Here is a 20695-nt window from a genome sequence, read left to right as displayed (position 1 = left end):
TTGTATATCGCTATGAATTCTTGCACTGTACAGCACAGAGCCAGAAGAATGCTTTGTTTTATAGCCAGAAACACTGCATGCTGCAAGGGCAGATTATAAAATCCTCCAGTTCCTATACATTTTTGCACTCACAATTAGTTATTACTCCAGTCGCAATAATGACATTCTAACTAGGAGTAGTTTAAGCAGAAGCTATTTGGTATCCATGCACACGATGTGCATTTGCCAAAAATCTAGGCAAACAAAGGCAGTTCCTGGAAACTTCTGTACGTGAAGTGTAATTGAGTTGTAATTGATTTTACTGTTACCAAGGATTAGTGTTCGGAATAAGTGTCTTTTATGTGGGATTGCCAATCTCATTGTCTCGCTCAACACAGCATGCCCGAGGATGAGCACTACAGAGACCAGGGACAAGAAATGGCAAACCTGTTCCCTGAATGTCTTCAGAGAGACTATAATAGTCTGTTTACAAGTACGACGGCGACACAGGACATGGGAGAAAGTTCATGGATCTTTGAACACTAGGAGCTGTGAAATCATTTTAAACGTGTCATTCCTGACACCTCAAAATATTTCCTTGACAAGAATTTGGGCTATGATGCGGAGAAAAGAAGTGGTAGTTGTTTTTTTTTTAAAAAACTCACCCGTGTAGTAATGTTGTCATCTCATTCTCCCGGTCACAGGGTAAACAGAAACCACACAGTCCCGTGGGCTGTAAAAACACTTTTGCGTCTCCGTGTCTCCCTGACATTACCAGGGACCAGTAGACGCCCGGGTGTTAATTGCCTTTCTCAGGTTTTGTGTTGTTTTTTTTGCAGATTTTTCACACCTGCACATTCCCCTCAAGCAGCAGGGAGCCTGAACCTCAGGGAGCTCTCAGAACGGGCCTTTGTTTACAGTCTGCACCTTCAGCCACCCGTGCTGGGGTGAGATTACACGAAGACACAGACAGCCCCGTCTGATAACACCTTCCCCCCTCGCTCCCCACGACCGAAAAACTTTGAATACCAAGTACAAAAATATATGCTGCGTCAAAGATCTTTTTCTCCTGGCAGGTCACTCTAAAAATGGCTTCTGATCCATGAATAAGAAATGATATTATAAAAAAAAACACCAGGCCAAAAAAAAACACAATCACCTAAGGGAACCTAATATGCTATAAGTGCCTTTAAAATATTAAGTAGATGTTTGAAGGAATTCCCATAGAGACTTACACTGCTGCCGTTTTCAATTCTTGCTGAAAACAAATACTAACCTCAGTCTCTTTCAACCTGTCATTTAGAGCTCATCTTAAAAAAACCAACAGGAAAGATATATGATGGAGTCCATCCTAACAGGTATCGCCAGGGGTTATCTCTGTAATACTAACGATTGCAAGAAGCGCAAACGCTTGCTATAGACTATACTTTCGCAAGCACTCAGATCCACAGATGTTCTTTTTTTCACAATAAGAGACTTTGTGATCAGGAAGATGCCATTGCAAAGAAAAGGCATACTGGAGTAGGTCTTTATCAGGAAGAAGACTACTGTAGCATTTCTGCACTGGTATCTGCTTTGAACTTCGCAGCAGCCAAGTTAATAACAAAATGAGCAGAGTAGTGTCTAATGAGAGCAGATATGACAGTCAGTCCCCAATGCAGTACTTCACCCGGTGGAGACAGTGGCAGTCTGCTTCATTAATGTGTGAGGTAATGGCAGTCTTCAGACAGGGGGAAAGGGCAGTGCTGACACACACAGCGCAGGCATAACATCACTGCTCCCAATGTGAACTCGGTGAACTTCATATTGATTCTTCATTAAAACAGGAAAATTGATTAATTTAATTCCTCCCATTTTTTTTTTGGTTCGTCCCAACCAGTTACTTCCGGAGAATTACATCACTTGTGTACCAAAGACAGACACAGCCCCTGCCACCCCCTCCTCCCCCACCATTCCAGGCATGCTCCCTCCAAATCAACTGCAGATCAATTCTTGTAATAGACTGATATGCAAGTTGGGAGGTGGATTTGAATCTCAAGTGGAGACCAGACTTTTTAGTCTGTTGAGTCTTAATTGTCCTCATGTCTTTCATATTTTGGGAGACAGTTTCACAGTTGCTGTTCCTTTGTTTTGTGTCTGTTACAGATTCATTTTCTGTTTGTCTTTTTTTTGTAATGCAAAAAAAACGAAAGCTGTAAACGCATAATAGAGTCAGGACAGCCAGTATAGTTGGCATGTGTGCTGGTCCACAACCAAAACGGGTGTGGTTTGTGATGAAATCCATTTTCCCTCAAAGCTCTGTACCAGTTCATCACCAACATGTGGTTCACAGAAGGCAGTGGAATGAGGAAAAACAGCCATGGGAAAGAGAACAGTTTTGTTCCCACCCCAGAGAATCCTGGTTAAGGTAAGGTTATACAGTAGGCTGTTATCAAACAAGCTGTGAAGTCTCCGTGCATTCTTGAAATAAGATAAAGGTGTCAACAAGAAATGCAGCAAAGACAAATGCACAAGATATTCTTTTAGAAGACACACTGGACTTTGTCAGCTCACAACGGCGCATTAGAGTTCGGTCTGTGGGACAACTCACAACACCTCAGACTCTGCCTTAATCGAGAACACCTTCCTCATCCTCTCTCCATGCTCCTTTTGAGATGTGCAAACAGTAACAGAGAGCACCGAACCGTGGCAAAATAAATCCGTAGTCTTGACTGCACCAGAAACGTTGCAATTTTGTGTAAATTGTGCAACTTCCGGAGGGCTTATCTATCCCGAAATTAAGATCAAGCCGTGCTGGAAGACTTTATCCCTTTCGTGAGGAGACCCCATTTCCATATCTACCTTCTCCTGACGCGTTGCGAGCGAGAAACCTGTTCCTGGGCAGCTCGCTCTTCCTATAATAGTCCACTGAGAATAATAAACCCAGACAGAACTAATCTCAGCACAGGCAAGAAAAAAAAACTTGTCTGCACATTTCCATCGGCTGTTAGCCATCTCATCCTCATTGCTATGCAGCGCCCAGCGTGCAATATCGATGTAACTGGAGTACCATAATTGCATATTACATTACGGATATATCATCTTTTCTAATAGAAACTTCAGGACAGTAGGCATTTTGCATTTCATTTGACGTCTCTTAAAATGGAAAACTGAAATACTACAGAGGTATCGTGAGATGTGGCTGCGGAAACTCCCCTTTTTTCCCCTCTCCTGTTGGGAATACAGTTTCCAACACCGTGCTTGCATGAAGTTTTAATTTCCGCCTGCACAGTGACTTTGATTTTCTTCCCTTCCAGTGGCTACAATGTACGGAACAGGTCCAGAATACGGAAGAGAGAGGGGACTGGCCGATCAGCGAGACAGCCCACGAGCTCTGCCTTTATGTGGATCTGGTGCAATGAAACACCAGCAGCGAGAAATGTGACAAAGCACATCCTTAAATCATCGGAGATTACTGCATCAGAGATGACTCACTTCAAATAAATATTAAACAAAGCGCTGTACCAGTGGAGAAAAGGGAAAATCTCTGAGCTGTATTATCAAGTAAATACACCTGCCTACCACAAAATAAAGAGTCAATCTATTGGCATGCTATTATTGTCCCCTGACTGAACCTTTGATCCTGTTTTACAGTAAAACAAATCATATTGATGAACGTAATTATGGCATTCAGACACTTTGAGCTGTGAGACACACTGGATTTGTAATCAATGCTTCCATAAAAACAAAGAGATAAGCGCAGCATAATACTGTTTGCCTCCTGTCAAAACAGCAGAGAGGAATATCTCCTCCATCTAATGAAATGAACAATTAGATCATCTTAAAGGATTGTTTTATAAAGGGTACCAAACAGATGAACAAGAGGTATTAACCCCCAGCGAAGTCCCTTTACGCATATGTTCTTATGTTTTGTTAAACACCAATTTTTAGACAATGTGACCATTCCAAGGGAGTAGCCAGACACAGACCTATTAGCAAATGGATTATGAAGGGTTGCAAATCATGTGGTGGAAATGAAAACTCCCATTCTATAGCAGTTTGATCCATTTCATTTTTTTAACAGGGACTACACTGAACTGTTGAAGCAAAAATGCAAACATCTGCAAAACCACTAGAACAACACTACGTCTGTCGGTGCAAGTTAATTCAAGAGAAGGCAGAACAAATGAAATATTCAGAACCTGATGTAAGAGTCTTGCAATTCCTTACAGATACTGAAAGGACACACACTGCTTAGTTATGGGATTCTTTCATTTTCCCTAAATGAAGAATGCTAATAGTTTAAAAGGAGAAGCTCCCAGGTGCAGAGCAGGATTGCTTTCCTGTTAATTTCATATAGTGCGTAACTGTGATATGAAGAACAGAAGAGTGTACATGGCTAAAGAGACAGAGAGCTTGTAAATGCCCTTAAGCGCTTCCCAATCAAACTTAACCAGCAATTCTTGCAAATCTTAACTGCATGGTCTTGAAATCCAGTGGACTGTTGAAGTCAAGTGCAATGACTCTGACTGAAGCAAATAAAAGAAGACTGGGATCATGTAATTTAGCCAGGACACTACTCTTATTATTTGTACACTGCAGAAAGGAGAAAAAAAAACTCCTCTCTGCATCTCCATCTTCAGTCAAGCTTTGTCTCACAAAGGAAATTTCTATCAGAGGTCTCTTGTAGCCTCATCCATGTTTTTGGCTCACAAAGACACTTTTGTTCCTTGCAGTCTTGGTCCACATTTTTTATTCTCTTTATGCAGTTGACGAAGAAAACCTCAGAAAACCATTACCAGGACTAGAAAACAACATCTTTACATGTTTCATTCCACTTCATTCCTCATTCAAGATCTCACATTCAATAGCTCAATAGTCTTGGGACCCTGTATTGGATAAAGTGATTGGAAATCAGAAGGATAAATGGAACTATTGAATTGTTCAATAGTTCAGTTAAACCCCAATTAGTGTGGTGTAGAGGCAAATTGAAAATTTATTTGGCATAAATCAACTGCATGAAAGGAACAACCTGACCATAAGGGCCAGTTGGACAACCCCTCTCTTGGAATGAGCCAGGGAAGCACTGAAAAAGTGATGATGGGGTGGAGAGAGAGGTGACAGTACATGCAGGAAGGCGCGACATTTATATGCAGGAGAGCGAAAGTGGGCGAGATTTGGGTTTGACCTCCTCTAGATGTCTTGTTTAAAATGTAACTTTGCATGCACTCGCAGTTTAGTATTGCTCCCATCAGCCTCTCATGCTATGATTACAGGTTTTTTAATGGGAGAGGTCTAGTCCTTGCTGCTTTCTACCTTTGATATCTTACCATGAAGGGATTATTAACAACTTATAAATGATGTGATCCAACATTTCACATGTTCTAGAGAAGTGTTCTGAAACCCAAGGACATTCCAAATGAGCTCTGAATGATTGATTTGGGTCAGTTGCTAAGTTGCCTTAATAGGAGGACTAGAGGCATTGACTCAAGTTTAAAACCAACTATTAAACTTTCAAGACTGTGTTGTCCCCAGGCCAGGGCTGCACAACCCTCTTTCAGAGAGAAATGTCTAAATGTTTTATGCTCATGACCTAAGCATGTTTGAATGGTGAAACACCAGATAGGCTAGTGATCGAATCCACCCAGAGGCATAGCATAACTCTAATGTTAGAATGAAATAATTAACTACTTCTACCTCCTCTGAATAGTTTTACTGTGTAGTAATATAATAAAATCAGAGTACAGGGAAGTTAAGCCACGAGAAACAGTGGTAATGCAAAAGAAAATGCATGGTATAAGCACTGTAAAACCATCCCATAGAAATACCATAATAAACATTGCTAACAATCCACACAGGGTCTCATGTATCAATGCAAGCACTACAGACAAAAAGGCATTCTGCCTCAGAGGATGCTCACTGAGATCGATTCATACAAGGGTCTGCAGTAACTGGGACTGAAACAACGAATTCCAGGTTTGAAATGGTCAGTATTTCAGAGTATATTTCCCTTAATTGAAATATATCTCTTAACCCATGCAACCGGTGTCCAAAGTATTAGGGAGAAATTTCAGTACTCCTCTGGGACTCAAGCGATGGTTCAGTCGCCTCATCTAAATTCCGAGCCCGTTCTACCGTTTGTCTACCAACGGGTGCAAATTCATTTGTTGCGTGTTTCTTCTTTAAGCCTCCCACACTTCACCCCTTACACATGTAAAAACTCTGAAATGCCTTATTCCTTACAGATGCTCAGGGTGGCACGGCAGGAAATAGCAGAGAGTGTTTTCAGCTGCTGTGGATGTAACTGATTCAGCTGACCAAGACAACCTGGAAGTTGACAAATGTTTGAGAGAACTGAGACTGGGCAATCACATGAACCAATAAAAGTGTGCATTTATGGCTTTGTTTACTAATGGATGTTCGATATACAGCTCTTTTTCCCTAGGCGCTTCTGTTAAAGGGCTACTGCCCTTAAACCCCAAAGTTTTGTTTTCTTGGTTTGCTCTTGCAGGTCACGCATATGTATATATTCTGGATTGAACTGTGCACATTATGTTTGATTTAGTGGGTCTTGGATTTTACTTTGTAATATGGGCCTTTTTTTTATATACAGGGGGACTTCACATATCAGCAGCAAGCATCTTATCCTGCGTAGTGTCATGGCAAGTCACAGCAGGATGCAAAACAGACCTGAGCATTTTCCTTGAAATGAGACACAGGTCTGCCCCAGGGCTGCTGAGGATGGGACAACATTCAGTATTGTCAATCATAGAAAGCTTGTCTTTGGAAAACTGCAGGAAACCCCAAACACCCAGGCAAAAGCAATATGAAGGCAGGGAAACATGCAAACTTCACACAGATAGATGTCCAAAAGCTGGAACTGAATCCAGCATCTACAATGCAGCAGCACAAACAGTCACACCAAGGGACTTTCACAGTGAATAAATCTAAAAGGAGCTTTTTATTTCCATTTTCAGCTTTCTCAAGTACTGGAAGAGGCATTACAACCGCAGCAAGAAATGTCTGCAGCCAGAAGCATCTCAAGATGCACTGTAACAACCCAATTTAATAATACATAAGTATTAAATACGATAATAAGGATAAGGCAGGCAACATGATAAATATGAGGGTCTTTATTTGCCCTGTGGGGAAGCTGGCAATATCTATTCTCGAGGAAGTGAAAATGAATTATTGTGAGTAAACGGCCTGCTCTTTGTCCATTGTGAAACTATAAGCTCAAGAACTACAATCCAAGCCTTCAGCTTTCTGGTTGGTGACCCAGCAAAATCCCTCGGCAGATGGCGGAGACAGGTCTTCGTCAGCGCGCTAGCGCTGGCTTTGATGCGCCCAGATAACATAGTCGGGTGGTCCTTGAAGCTGTGAACACAATCGTGCAAGCTTTCCACCCTGCACAAATGGCACTTGACAGGAAATCAGTGGTCTGGGCTTTCCGAGGGTTGAGCTGCTTTCTGAGCTGACAACAATCTTCAGGTTATCTGCTTTGTGACAAGATGTATCCCTCAACTCTTTGACACAGCTCCCTCGGTAAGGCAGGCATGCAGAGCATCAGCACTATCTTTTGCTGTAACAGCAGCCCTGGGTACAACCAATCAATCCTGATTGAACCGGCTTCAATTCCTTTGGCACAGCTTCCGACTTGGAATACGGAAGAGCATATTAAGCATGTGGGATTCGGGATGTCCCACGAAGGCAAAAATCTGACGTGCATGCCTGTATCCTTAAAGGAATGGCGCTGCTTTTTTAGGGTGCAACAACCTGCTGGATGTGTCACAACATCGTTTAACCACCAAGAAACTCTCTGATTCCCGCCCTGCTTGTGTTTTTATTTTCTTTCCCCCAGGCCTTAATACAGTTTGTCCTTTTCTTTTCATTCCTGTCTTCCACCTGGGTCTCCGTGCAAAGAGCCTCTCTCCGCTTCTAAGCCACTCTCTCTCTCTCTCTTTTTGTGCAACCACTCTCTCCTTGTCCCAACACCTCAACCATAAAGCCTTAAAAGCTCGAGGTTTTCCACTCCAGTAGCTCTGCCTTCAACCAAAGAGGTGGGGAAACACAAGCAACAACACAAAAAAGGAGTTTAGCGTTTGCCAGAAAACCAATTACCCTGGATGGCACTCTATTACTGTTTATGACATACTGCTGAACCTGACCGTATTAGAGATGGAAAACTCCTCAGCTGAGGCTGTCAGTGATAACAGTCTGGAATAGGGAGGGATCTTCAGGGTGAATCTAAGCAGGTTTCAGTGGCCTCGTTGTCACCGCAGACTCAGGTTCTTTGAGAGGAAAATTACAGATTTTGGTAAAGAACCGTTTTGGGTCATTTGCTGCCCTTTCTCCTCCACCCTAGCTAATGGAGTGTAGTTAACTACCTCCTTGTGAAAGTTCACATCGCTTCAGAGTTCATTAACCAGCACAGAGGGGGGACAATCTGCCTTTTGGTTTACTCACTTTCTGGAATGCAGCTCGAGTGATGAGAGAGAGCCGGCATAAAATGTACGTCCCAATTATTTCCAGAGGAATGTAAACCAAAAAAGCCAACTGAAAAGGCAGGCGACCTGTTCTGGCAGTTTTGATGTTGTCAGTTACGATGGTCGGGAAGAAAGCTGCGCTTTAATTTTTAATTCGGGGTCTGCTGCTGCTACACATGTGCAAAAATCTATCACTCCCTGGGAGTTACAAACAGGCAAGTTATGTTAAATACTGCATGAGGTCAAAAGAACCGGGCGCGCCTGTCGGAATATGAGGGGTTTCGTGTGGCAGATAGTTGAATTTAGGGTATGTCACAGTACATAAAGAGTAATAACACCAGCCATAGTCATTAAGAATTTTAAATTACAAGGAAATGGGAGACTTCGTGTGAGGCCTACACTACAGAACCTTTTTTACGTAAGTTTAATGGAAGAATTTTCAGTATAAATCTGTACTTAATGTGTACAACTAAGACCCTCCCCTCTGTCACTTTCAATGGTCGGCTCTGGCTCACTTATCACTTGGGTACTTGGAGGTCCCAAATTTTCTATTTTTAAGGTCCCTGTTCGTACTTCATGACAAATGTTTTGGGTTTTGGGTTTGAGTGCTTTTTTGTAAATTCCATGGTAGGAGCCTGCAGCACAACTACATTGAGTTGAGGTACCGAATTTCTTTGGGCAAAGACCCCTGTTAACTTTCAGTTAAAACCAGAATCGAGAAAGTCCTCATTGGCCGCAAACAGGTATGTAGCTTAATGACTTCTTGATAGAACATGTCTATGTGCTCTCTACATTGCCAAATCTGAAAGGTCTATCTAAAGACAACGGGATCATTTAAAACTAAAAATACGCCTGGAAGTGTATCAGGATGCTGAACGGGTTGATCCTTGTCCAGGTCACGTTTATACCACCCAGTGCATTTCTTAGAGTGACCACCAGAGGGTAGTCATAATACTTTGAAGAAACACAGCCAAAGCAGAACTAATCTTAATATTCATTCAACGTTTTTAACAGTATTATTAGTATCATCATCCCTTAAGGTATAATTTTAGAGAGTGCTTAATTCCTAGTCAAAACTGTCACTTTAAGTACCAAAACCTCTAGTATGAGAAAGGAGACTTACAGGAGACTAACTGGAATATGGGAAGTTTTCATAACTCCAGCAAGCTTACTGTATGTCTGTTTTTTGTCACCTTTAAATCTGGCAAAAAAACAAATTGACCTGGAAAGTATAAGGAAATGAGAATGCAAAAGCAAGACTCCAATAGGTCCCCTTTGCAGAGTCTTGATTGTGCCTTATCTTACACATCCCAGACGCAACAGTTTAATTGGAAAAAATTGCCGTTTTCATGCCCACTTTCCAGGTGTTTTGATTTATATCACCCATGTCCTATTTATTTCGCATGGAAATGGCAACTGTGGCTTTAACTTTCCCCAGCCAACGGCTGCCTAACTCGCCCAGGCAGTGAGCTAGTGGATGTTTAACCACCTCTCCTGCGGCGCTAAAACCCAAAACACAAAGGAGGCGTTCTAGAAAGGCGTCTCACCTGCAGTCGAGCCGCTCGAGTTCAAAGTGGGGGTTGAAGTTCAGCACAATCCTCTGTGAGGGCTCAGGAGCAGTTATGATCCATTTGCAATGCTGGTGAGGCGGGTACTCATGGGGGTAACCGGGGGAGGTGATGTAACCAGCCTGACTGGCATCGAGTTCTTCTCCACAGGTTTCCTCTGAGGGGGGGGGGAAAGAAATAAAACTAGGAATGAAAACAGAAGCGAGCTTTGACACATTCCATGTGGGCTGTCACAAAGTCGGAGGCATTCTTCGATTTCTGATGACTTAACGAACACGTTAAAAGATAGCCCCTTGCATAATGTCAGCAAATTTCCCACCCTCCAGCACACACACACAAGATAATGGATTTCATTAGCATTTTCACTCCCTAAGAGCACTGAGTGCAAGGATCTGCAGTTCCACAAAGGTTTACCCATTTTCTGAGAAACGCTTCCATTATAAAATCTCCCAGATCCAAATCTCTCTCTCTCTTGGTAAGCTCTGTCGTTATACTGGTCAGCTGAAAGAAACGGGCTCGGAGGTCAGTTTTACCAAGTATTTTAAGTTCAGAGGCCATCTCAATTCTGTACTGCGATAATATCTGCCACAATGCAGCACTTCTGCTGAAGTGTGAAGGTTTTGTTCAGCGGCCGATTCTCATCTTAATCGAGCTTGTGCGCGCATTCTCCTTGTGTTTCATCGGAGAAGAAAAAGCCCTTTCATTCTTAGCACTTGATATCTTTTTTTATTCTCGGTGAAAGGCAGACCCAGGGACAGAAGGATACATTCACAGAAGAATTTATGCACAGGAATATCAATGTCGGAGCACCGCAGTTGTACATTCAATGGTTTAACCTCTTGAGGGCCTGCGAACGGTATGAAAAATTCAAAGGGCCATCTTAACAACTTAAAAAGCGTTGATTTAAGCAGCTGACTTCTGAAATTAATCTAAATTAATCTTTTGCTGTCCCGAAATTAAATATCACTTGTTGCTTCCCACCAGCAACAGGAAAAAGTAACACACGCATGCTTAGATATTTTGTTTAGATTGATCGCTTTTAGAGCTTTTTCATAGTGGCCTAACCAGGGACGTTTGGAACAGGTTCTGAAGAAAAAGAGGCTGTAATTGACAAGACTGGGATTGTGGCTCTCTTCCCCAGATGACTGGTAACAATTACACTCTGCCTTTGCCGGCATCCATTCCTTTTATAGACTATAATGCACCCTGTGGGTCAAATCCATTCAAAACCATTTCATCTCCTAAATACCAGAAACATTATTAGACACATTCCACAAGAGAAACACAACTCGTTAAAAACACAGAATACCATGACTTCGGACCTGACATTGTAGGCCTCTCCTTTCATGCATGTGTCATCTATTGAGATGAAAAAATATCTGATAAAATCTTTAAATGTAATAGACCAGCATGTGATGACATTTAGAATCCTATTATGTCTTTTTATTTTAAGGAGAGCTGTAGACTTGGATTATATTACATCTGTTTGTTTTTGCCTAAAACTCTAATCGATATATGTTACCTTTCAGTCCCCTTATCAGATAACCAGTTAAGTCCCAATGGCATACTGCAGCAAAAATCATCATTTCCCCGCTACGGTTTCTCTTAAAAGGCCAGTTACTTAGGTCAAGCAGTTTCTGAAAGCTGCGTGCTCAGCACTTTGGAGTTCTTGGACTTTACTGACACTGCAGGAGGAACAAAGAAAACGGGGAATCTAATTATCGCCATTTTCGACTGCCACGCAAGGCAAAGATGGTTGCTCATGGAAAAAGAGTGTGAAAGGGGATTAATTTCCACCCAAGAGGAAACGACGTTATAACTCATCGAGCTGTAATCGGTGTGTGTTATTGTGTCTTCCCGGCTAAAATACACTCTGCACCTCTCTGACTGTGGAATGTTGCTGTCTTGTCTATTTCATTTATGTAGTGTATGTCTTTTCCATCAGTAGATGGGCAATAGTGAAAAATTGTATCTGTGGCTTCAAAGTTTGCTTGCTCTACCTTTCCTGCTTGGAAAATAAACAGAGCTCACACACGGTAGCAACGTACCATTGTATGAAAGTCTGTATTAAACTGTGTTTAACATGGACTTGTGACTGGAACTACTGCTATCAAGAACCTCCTTACTGTTTTTAGAGAAATAAATGTGCAGGCTGCATTTCATTCAACTAAACCTGGACTGCTGTGTGTGCAAACTAATTTCTGATGTAGGAATTACCTCTCCGCTGTGTTTTACTATGGCAATCAGATATAAGGACTGAGGGCATGATAAATCTTTCTATAATTTCTTCTCCCACCTTCATTTGAAAAATAAGAAGGGGTCATTGCCTCAGGTAAGAGTAAATCACTGCTGTGTAAACTGTTTGAAAGCTAACAAAGCAAAGTTCCTGGTTGCTGTTGCTGATTTGTAAATGGGTTAAGAACACAAGAAAAGTTTAGGTTGGTGAACATAAGAGCTTCGCTTTAGAAGAGCACAGGAACATAAGAAAACGTGTTCTGGTTGGCATGACCAAACACTTTCAAAATGGTTTTCGAAAGGCAAATAAGTTAAGGAAAGAGAGTCCCACTCTCCAACATAAATAATCTTGAAGAGTGAGAGTTCCCTTTAAGAGGCGCACTGAAACCGAGACAGTCATTTACCTCTCTTCACCCATGAGACAAACGGGAAAAAAACATTTGTGGTACAATGTTTTCTGAGGCAAATGTCACGCATATTTACAGGGGCAATTTAGTAAATCACCTTACCTCTTCAGCAAAGACATGACAGTGTAAAAGAGCACACTGGAAGCAGAACGTTCTGATTTGGTGTTAAAATTCTTAACATGACTGCCATCCTTCCAAAAGGCATATGGCAAGCGTTTAAAAAAACAAAACAATTACAGAAACAAAAGTTTGAACACTGTAGCAGGCAGCTTTAAAAGTCAGCCTCAGCAAAAGCAAGGCAAAAAAAGCCTGTTTTATCAGCCTGAATGGATGAATGGAACACGACGTCTGCAATTTGGTGACAAATTGAAATTGTGAGGCTGCTGATGGTTGTCACTCAGAACGTCGAGCCTAACAGGAAAATGTGCTCTCTGCCACTACCCTAATTCGTTCTTCTACTATTTGCCTCACAGTTAATTCACCTGAAGGTTTTCTTTTTTCATTTTACTATGTGTTTTTGCATTCTGTTCGGAACCAAGCTCTGCATCCAATAAATATCTGTAAATGCTTCTAAGCGACAAAGGGGAAAATAATAATGTGACTGCATTATTTATAGGATTTTTTTTTCTTGCTTGTTTTGAATTTCATAGTGATAGCATGGTTTCAGCACTTTTCTGTGCCGCGGAAGATTAAATAGGCACTTGTTTGTTGCCCTGAATGCAAATACGTGACCTTGTTTTTGCACATTTAAAGATATAGCTCCTCTGTGTGGGTGGATCTCTACATACAGTAAGCAGACTGTTTGTCATGGATTCTAACCAAGACCAATAACGTGTCATCTACTGTATCTCAATTCTTAGAAAGCAGAGCAGTCTTCAAACAAGCAAAATATGTGTGCGGATGTCTGTCTTTAAACTTATGATGCTCTAAGAGCCCATAGTGCTGTTGCAGATCATATGCAGGTCTTACACATACTGTATATCAAAGCAGTAATAAAAAAAATACTCAGCCTTCAATTATACACTCCTATGGGAATTGTGTTTAAAATTAAAGCTTTAATAATAATGTTCCTGATTACAAAATCACTGAGTCTGTTCCTCCCAAAGAGGTTTATGAATAGTTATATAAATCTAGAAGATGTATATAAATTCAGCATTTTGGTGCTGAAGTTTATATTGTTCTACATATGTATGTTGTTTATATATGTATGTAACGGTGTTTGTCTGTCTTCTGTCCTATTGAAATTTGTACTGTATATGTTGTACGCATGTCTCACCTGTGTGCTTGCTGTACCAATAGCAAATTCCACCAACTATTGTTGTGTGGCAATAAAGAATAATCTAAAGAATAACCTAATATTGTCAAAAAGGAGACATGACCACTAGACATTCGGGGTATAACAAGGTTCTTTCTGTGACAAAAAGATACACTAATGCAAAAGTACTATTTAGTTTTGTGGCGTTAGGAAGGATCATGAAACATCACAGTTTATCTCGCTTATGAAATATTTAATTCTCTCCAAAAGCTGAAGCTCTTTACAGGCTTTTGTTTTGGTGATACAGAGGCAAAATGGCACGAGTCTGGTACTGTACATGCGTTAACGACAAGGTACTTTTAAACTCCTCCGGGTGTGGGCATTATATGCAGGTTTTGTCAAGGGAAATATTTTTGGCTGTGGCTGTGGTTGCACTATTCTCAGGCGCTCTGTTACTGTCCAGTTCTCACAGGATGAGAAGGTTGCACAGCAATTGTGACTTCTATGACACACACTTGTAAACCCCACCAGCATGCATGCAAGAGAAGAGGAGGTACCCCTTCATTCATCGGCAGTCATTCAACAAGACCTCATGACCAGCAGCCATATCACTCTGCAACTCACAACTGGCAACACACTGAAGCTCAACAGGTGTGAGCCTGGTCAGTACCTGGAGGGGAGACCTCCTGGGAAAAACTAAGGCTGCTGCTGGAAGAGGTGTAAGTGGGGCCAGCAGGGGGCGCTCACCCTGCGGTCTATGTGGGTCCTAATACCCCAGTATAGTGAGAGGGACACTATACTATAAACATGTGCCGTCTTTGGGAGGAGACGTAAAACCGAGGTCCTGACTCTCTGTGGTCATTAAAAATCCCAGGACATCTCTCGAAAAGAGTAGGGGTGTAACCCCGGCGTCCTGGCCAAATTTCCCATTGGGCCTTACCAATCATGGCCGCCTAATAATCCCCATCTATGAATTGGCTTCATCACTCTGCTCTCCTCCCCACTGATAGCTGATGTGTGGTGAGTGTTCTGGTGTACTATGGCTGCCGTCGCATCATCCAGGTGGGGCTGCTCAGTGGTGGTGGAGGGGATCCCCATTACCTGTAAAGCGCTTTGAGTGGAGTGTCCAGAAAAGCGCTATATAAGTGTAAGCAATTATTATTATTATCATAATGCAGAGCACCAAAATCAGCCCCTGTTTTTAGACTGTTTTGCACTGCTTCACCTGTTCTCTGATTTCAGCGCCAAGTGTCGAGGTAAACAATCCTTCACCACAAAGCTTTGCCGCGGTCCATCGGCTTTATTTGTCTATAAATTATGGGTAGAACTGCTCATGTGACTCTCCAGCCAGTTACCAGACTGAAAAAAAAAACGATCTTGAAGGAAACTTCTGCCATTCATCACGGTGGCTGACTTATGCTCTTCAACTCAAGCTGCCATTAATCTATACATTTCTGGGATGCTTTGGCCCTCGTGTTAAAGCTGAAGCTTCACTTTGATCCAAAATGTCTGACACATTGTTTTTGCAAAGGAAGGTAGAACATGAAGTACTTGGCAGGATGAGATTCAGCCTTGAGAGCGGCCAAAGACGCACATCTGAATCTCATCACGGAGGTGTATTTTAGTGGGACTTGACTTCTTGCACGGCAAGCGATCGACGTCATGCATTCCTCCAACCATACAGTTTAGAAGGAGGGTGGGCCCGGCCGTTGGACCCAGGTGATTTCGATTAAAACAGAAAGCGAGGAGACGAAAAGGAAAGAAGACAGATACAAGTATGAGGTGGCTGATTGGAATATGAGCAAACACCCTGGGAAAGTGGAAAACAAACGGGTTACACAAGGCTCAGGAAGAGGATTAAGTTTTAAAGACGTACAGTATTAGCCATCCTAACCGTCGCTGTGCAGACACGGCGGAAACTGTACACGACAACAAAAACTAGAACGAAACGAAAAAGGGAAATGGGGAGAAATTGCACAGCGCACGATGAAGAAAAGCACAAATTTAAACAGAAACCACGCGAATGTACCATCTACTTGGGAGTTTAGAAAAAAAAAGGCTAGGGACCCTGTTAAACCCGGTTTTGCTGAGATAAAAATGTTCATAGATAAAAAGGCTATCGGGGGAATAAAGCCTTGTAGGGTTTTCCGTTTATAACCAGCAACCGAGCCTTGAAACACGGAGCAGGTGGTTGGTGTCACACCAAAGCCCACGGACTGGAAGTTAGTGGGCGGCTCAGAGCTGTAAACTGGGCACTAGCCAACTCCATTGCAGATCAATACTATTAAACGTTCAAAAAAAAAAAGAGGAGAAAGCACGTCGTGTAGAAATCACGTTGTAACACAGCCTCTACCACGAGTTAAGAATCCCTGTAATTCTACCTGCCCGTGAACTGGAATAGTTTAATGGGCTAGAGCTGGCCCCGGACGCGTATGTGAATCTCATTTCACCCTATTTCGAATGAAATGACTGAAGAATCAAATGTGCTGCAAGTCCTATCCCTGCAGAAAGACGCCTGACGGACTAAAGAACCCCCCCCACAAGTTCAATTTTGTTATTCCCTACAAAATACGTGTACGTAGATCTCTAGCGTTTCGCCCGATGAAAGGTTTATAAAATTGAACCTAACTGGACTTAACATTCCGAACTTCTTACATTACCGCGAACATAGCCTAACGCAACTAAATGTTACCGACTTTACTGCCCTTAGCCCGAGTGTACATTTTTCAAAAAGTACCGCCACTTGGTAACTACTAACGGCGAATTATTCCGATTTATTGCAAAAATCACTTAAGACGGTGAAATGGATAATTAACCCATTTTCATCCAAAACTTATCAGCCTTAGACCGCTGTTGAATAACAGCGTATAAACTGACAGGTAAATCTAAACTTTTGCTCCAATATTGTTGTCCCCTCATTTACCGAGTTCACAAATGACAGGATCTGTAGTTTTTCTGTTACCGAGATGGACTGCGAGTTGCGAATTCTTCATTGAAACGCATGTTTTTCTTTAAGGATTTGATATTGGGGGACTGGATATTACTGGCTGTACCTTGATAACAGCACAATCTATACACTTTTAAACGACGTAAGTCTGCTCAGGTTAAAAGCGTGCATTTTTGTTTGAAGGCATTTCAGTTTTTCGGAAGGAGAAGTTGAAGTCGATTAATAGCCGTTAAAAATTACACATTTGATGTGGGGACGCAGGACTACAGTCGAAAGGTTAGAGCTGTTGCTAGCGATGTGAAGTATTGCTCTGGCGAAGATTTTTAAAGCAGATTGTCTGCTTTAAAGGGGTCCAACCCATTGCCAGGAACTGAAGGCGCATTTCTATGAGGACAAATCTAGAGTAACGTTAATAAATGTAAAAGTGTGACATTTGGGCATTCGGTCAGTAAGATATTTTAGGGGAAATTCTACAAGTATTATTAAAGGTTGGAAATTCTCTTCGCGCCCTTTCTTTTAATAGCATGTAATCGTTTCATCTTTTTAATTTTTTTTTTTCCCCTGGAAACCAAATGCACGCTTCAGCAAAAACACAGGAAATGCCTCAATTGAGCAATAGAGAGCCCCGAGGTCTACCGAAAACATGAACGAAAGAGCTTATGGACACGTATTTGGTTCTATCAAACGAAGGAAATATTCAATACTCGACGGTTCAGTCCTCTGTCGGTCACTCCAGCCCAACGGGCTCCGAACAACGCTTTCGCCGCGGATAACGGTGACGTCCCTTCGCCTGTACAGTAGGCTACACACCCGATTCAACAGCTAGAGACTCTCGCTCAGTTCCTTAACTAAGTGGCGCTACTCTGTTGCTGGTCAGGCTAACGAGGTCTTAGTGTTTCAGTAGTCTCTGAAGCCTGTCTTTTCATTTTCTGACCCATTAATGACGCCAGCTACTGCAACTACATATACTAGTCCAGTTACTACTACTACTACTATAATAATGTGTTAGAATTAGGGCGTTACATCGCACGTGTATTAGAAGTAGACGTTATCATTCATACGGCTTTAATTTAAGGGGAAGGGGTATTACGAGTTGTCGTCTTGCTTTAAACGTGTAACCTGCAAGTACCATCACTTACGAGGTGGCTAGTTGTTGTAATTCTTCCAAAACGACTCCCAGCCAGCACACATGACCAGACTGCCGAGCGAACTAAAAAAAAACCATAATTAAAGCAGCATAATTAAAATTTATTGTACGTTAAACTCCTGTGGATTTTTTTCCGGGGTTTTGTTTTTTTATTTCTTGAAACAAAAGATCAACGAAAAGGCTTATTTATTGAAATATTTAACTGGAGACGCTAATATCTCATTTCTGAGGATCTGGGTGTTGGAGAATTTTTTCCACCTCTGTACGAAGCATGATTTAGCTACCCTGACAGCAAGCCTGCTTGCTTAGATTGAGGGCCACGATTTCGCATTTTGACTGCTTTAGTGTGAATCGAAGAATGAAAAATGTCTTCTAGATTAACAGATGCGGTAGAGACCCCTTCAGCATCTATTCACCCCCCCCTATCGTTTTGTTTTTGTAAGGTAAATTAGGTGTCCTGCAAATTTATAGCCAGTCGAAGTTTATATAGATAAACAGAACGTGGCGCTATGTAATAATTGCGGGGTTGCTACTTAAAATGTAAGACAAATAGCAATCTCTAGTACTGACGTTTGTCTTGAATTGGATTTGCAGTCCACACAAGACACCGTGTATTATAATGGGCGAGAAAAACAATCGCTTTGTTATTCTTAAAATAAATCTCTTAATCATCTTAAAAGTGTCCCTGATTTTTCCCCCAATAGATAAGGCTTTGAAAACAACTTTCCCAAAGGCACTCGTCAGAAATCTGATTGTCTGCGACAAATGTTTACATTGTTAAAAAAGAAAACCAGACCCTTGTCTTTGAAGTATGGAAACTGTTTTCACTGACCAATTAAAGAAACGTCTCCGGTCCGTCTTACACACAGCCCTTCACGAACAATCACGCAGTGAAACTGCATGTTGCATTTTTCAGGATTGAGGCTACTTGGTACTGTTAGCGTGGTTTTATTTGAGATCTGTAACTTTCCCGTTGAAGAATGAAACAGCAACATCAAAACACATGGTACTGCTTGCCAGAAAACAATGACTATCTGAAAATATTTACCAGATTTGTGTCTGTTTAAAAGCTTGATTTGTAACAGATGTTGCGATTACAGCGAAAGGAGGTCATTTCTGGCTTTAGAGAAAACAAAGCGTTCACAGTTGTAAATAAAACGCTAACGGGCTGCATCACACTGTATTCGGCACATATTTCAAGTAACAAAAATGAGTTTTGGAAGTCCTGCGTGAAACATTTCAGCAACGCCTCAGAGGTATTCACGAATTTACTGGAAAGCGGGCTGGGAAAAAAAAGGCAAAACAGCTGAAAAACTTACTTTCTTCTCCGTGCACGGTTGAGGTTAAAACACAAATGAGTAAAAATCCAAGCTGATATGCGAATATATCCATCTTGTGGGTATTCTGAGGGGGGGACTTGCTGTCAAAGTCTTCGCTTGATGTTTTGAGGAAATGTTTATTTTCTTTTTATGAGCCGCACACTTATCCCAACTTGGTTTGTGGCTTTTAGCTTGAGAAACGCGACTACTTTCCTGTCTTTCCTTCCACCTTTTGCGTTGTCCGTCTCTTACGCGGCACAGTTTCCTTGGTTTAAGTGACTAATTCATAAACGCTGAATTAGTCATATTACAGACTTAAGATATGCGTGAAACAAGCGTTAAGTCCCACAATGGACAACTTTCTATCTTTGCCGTTCTCGAAACTGGGGGGGATTTATGCCAGTCTTTCAGGTTAGCTCCACAGTTTATCAAACTCCAATGAATTGAAGTGTCCAACCAGTTTGTGTATCGCGCCGCGTATATTATTTCCAGTCATGTAATGAAGAAGATAGTTCTCCCTCTTTCTCCCCAAAAATATACCATCTGTTGTGACTTAAGAAAAGCCGACGGAGCAAGGCTGCATCACTGCTAAAAAAAAAAGGCAGGATGATCTTCCTTACGGTGAATCGGGAATCAGATTCGCCTCCGTTCTCTTGCTTCAGATGACTCGCTTTGAGGCAAGAGCTGCGGTCCGTCTGCTGTAGCAGCGTCTTGCACCACCAGTGCTTCTGAGCCGACTCTCTGCGGCAGCATGTGGATGTAATAGCATTAAGTCAGAGCAGCTATCGGATTACACTCCGCGCCTTGGACCGCCTCCCTCAGTCTCTGATTAAAGAGAAGGACTGGCGCTTGCTTTCTTTCTTTAAAGTTAAAAACGGAGCGCACAGCCTTGCATGCACCAGACCGGTGCGACGCTGATACCAGTGATACCAAACCGCAGGCAGTGAAGAGGAGTTCCAGATAACCAAAAAAGCCCGTCTACTGGCTAGATAACGTGACTCCTAAAAACCTCGTCAGTGATGATAATGATGATGACAATGACATTAACTATGATTAGGAGAACAATAAAGTTGCGTAATAGACGCACACCGCCCGACAATTTGATTACTTTTACCGTTAGAATCAAATATAGGGTGACCGACAGCTTGATAAATTCCCTAGTTACACAGAACTGTGTGTGTGGAGTGCAGTATAAAAAGTAGTGTAACAAGTACAATAAGAGATCTCTGTTTCCATAGGCGGAGCCCCGCGTACAGCGACGTTCGTGTGAAAGGAGCAGTAGGCAAATAGCACCTTTTCCACAGAACGTATTGATCCCGAGTTATTAGTCCCATTTTCGAAAACAGAATACTTATTTTAGTTCTCTGAAGCGT

At 41.9% G+C, this 20695-nt stretch overlaps 1 protein-coding gene across 2 annotated transcripts in view; it reads right to left on the bottom strand.

Annotated features, from left to right (window-relative positions):
* Positions 1-20273, bottom strand: part of nrp2a (neuropilin 2a) — an 83094-nt gene extending 62821 nt beyond the window's left edge. For both annotated transcript variants that reach the window (XM_088929964.1, XM_088929965.1), the window contains exons 1-2: positions 19323-20273; positions 9992-10169 (exon numbers count right to left, since the gene is read on the bottom strand). In XM_088929964.1, the coding sequence (XP_088786090.1) occupies positions 9992-10169; positions 19323-19395 (251 nt within the window). In that variant the 5' untranslated portion in view covers positions 19396-20273. The remainder of the gene's footprint in view (positions 1-9991; positions 10170-19322) is intronic.
* Positions 20274-20695: the final 422 nt, after the last annotated feature.

The sequence above is a fragment of the Atractosteus spatula genome, chromosome 13 (genome assembly GCF_055471065.1).
Source record: "Atractosteus spatula isolate fAtrSpa1 chromosome 13, fAtrSpa1.hap1, whole genome shotgun sequence".
NCBI lineage: Eukaryota > Metazoa > Chordata > Actinopteri > Semionotiformes > Lepisosteidae > Atractosteus > Atractosteus spatula.
Note: the sequence above shows the minus strand (reverse complement) of the source record. Positions and strands in the feature narration are given on the sequence as shown.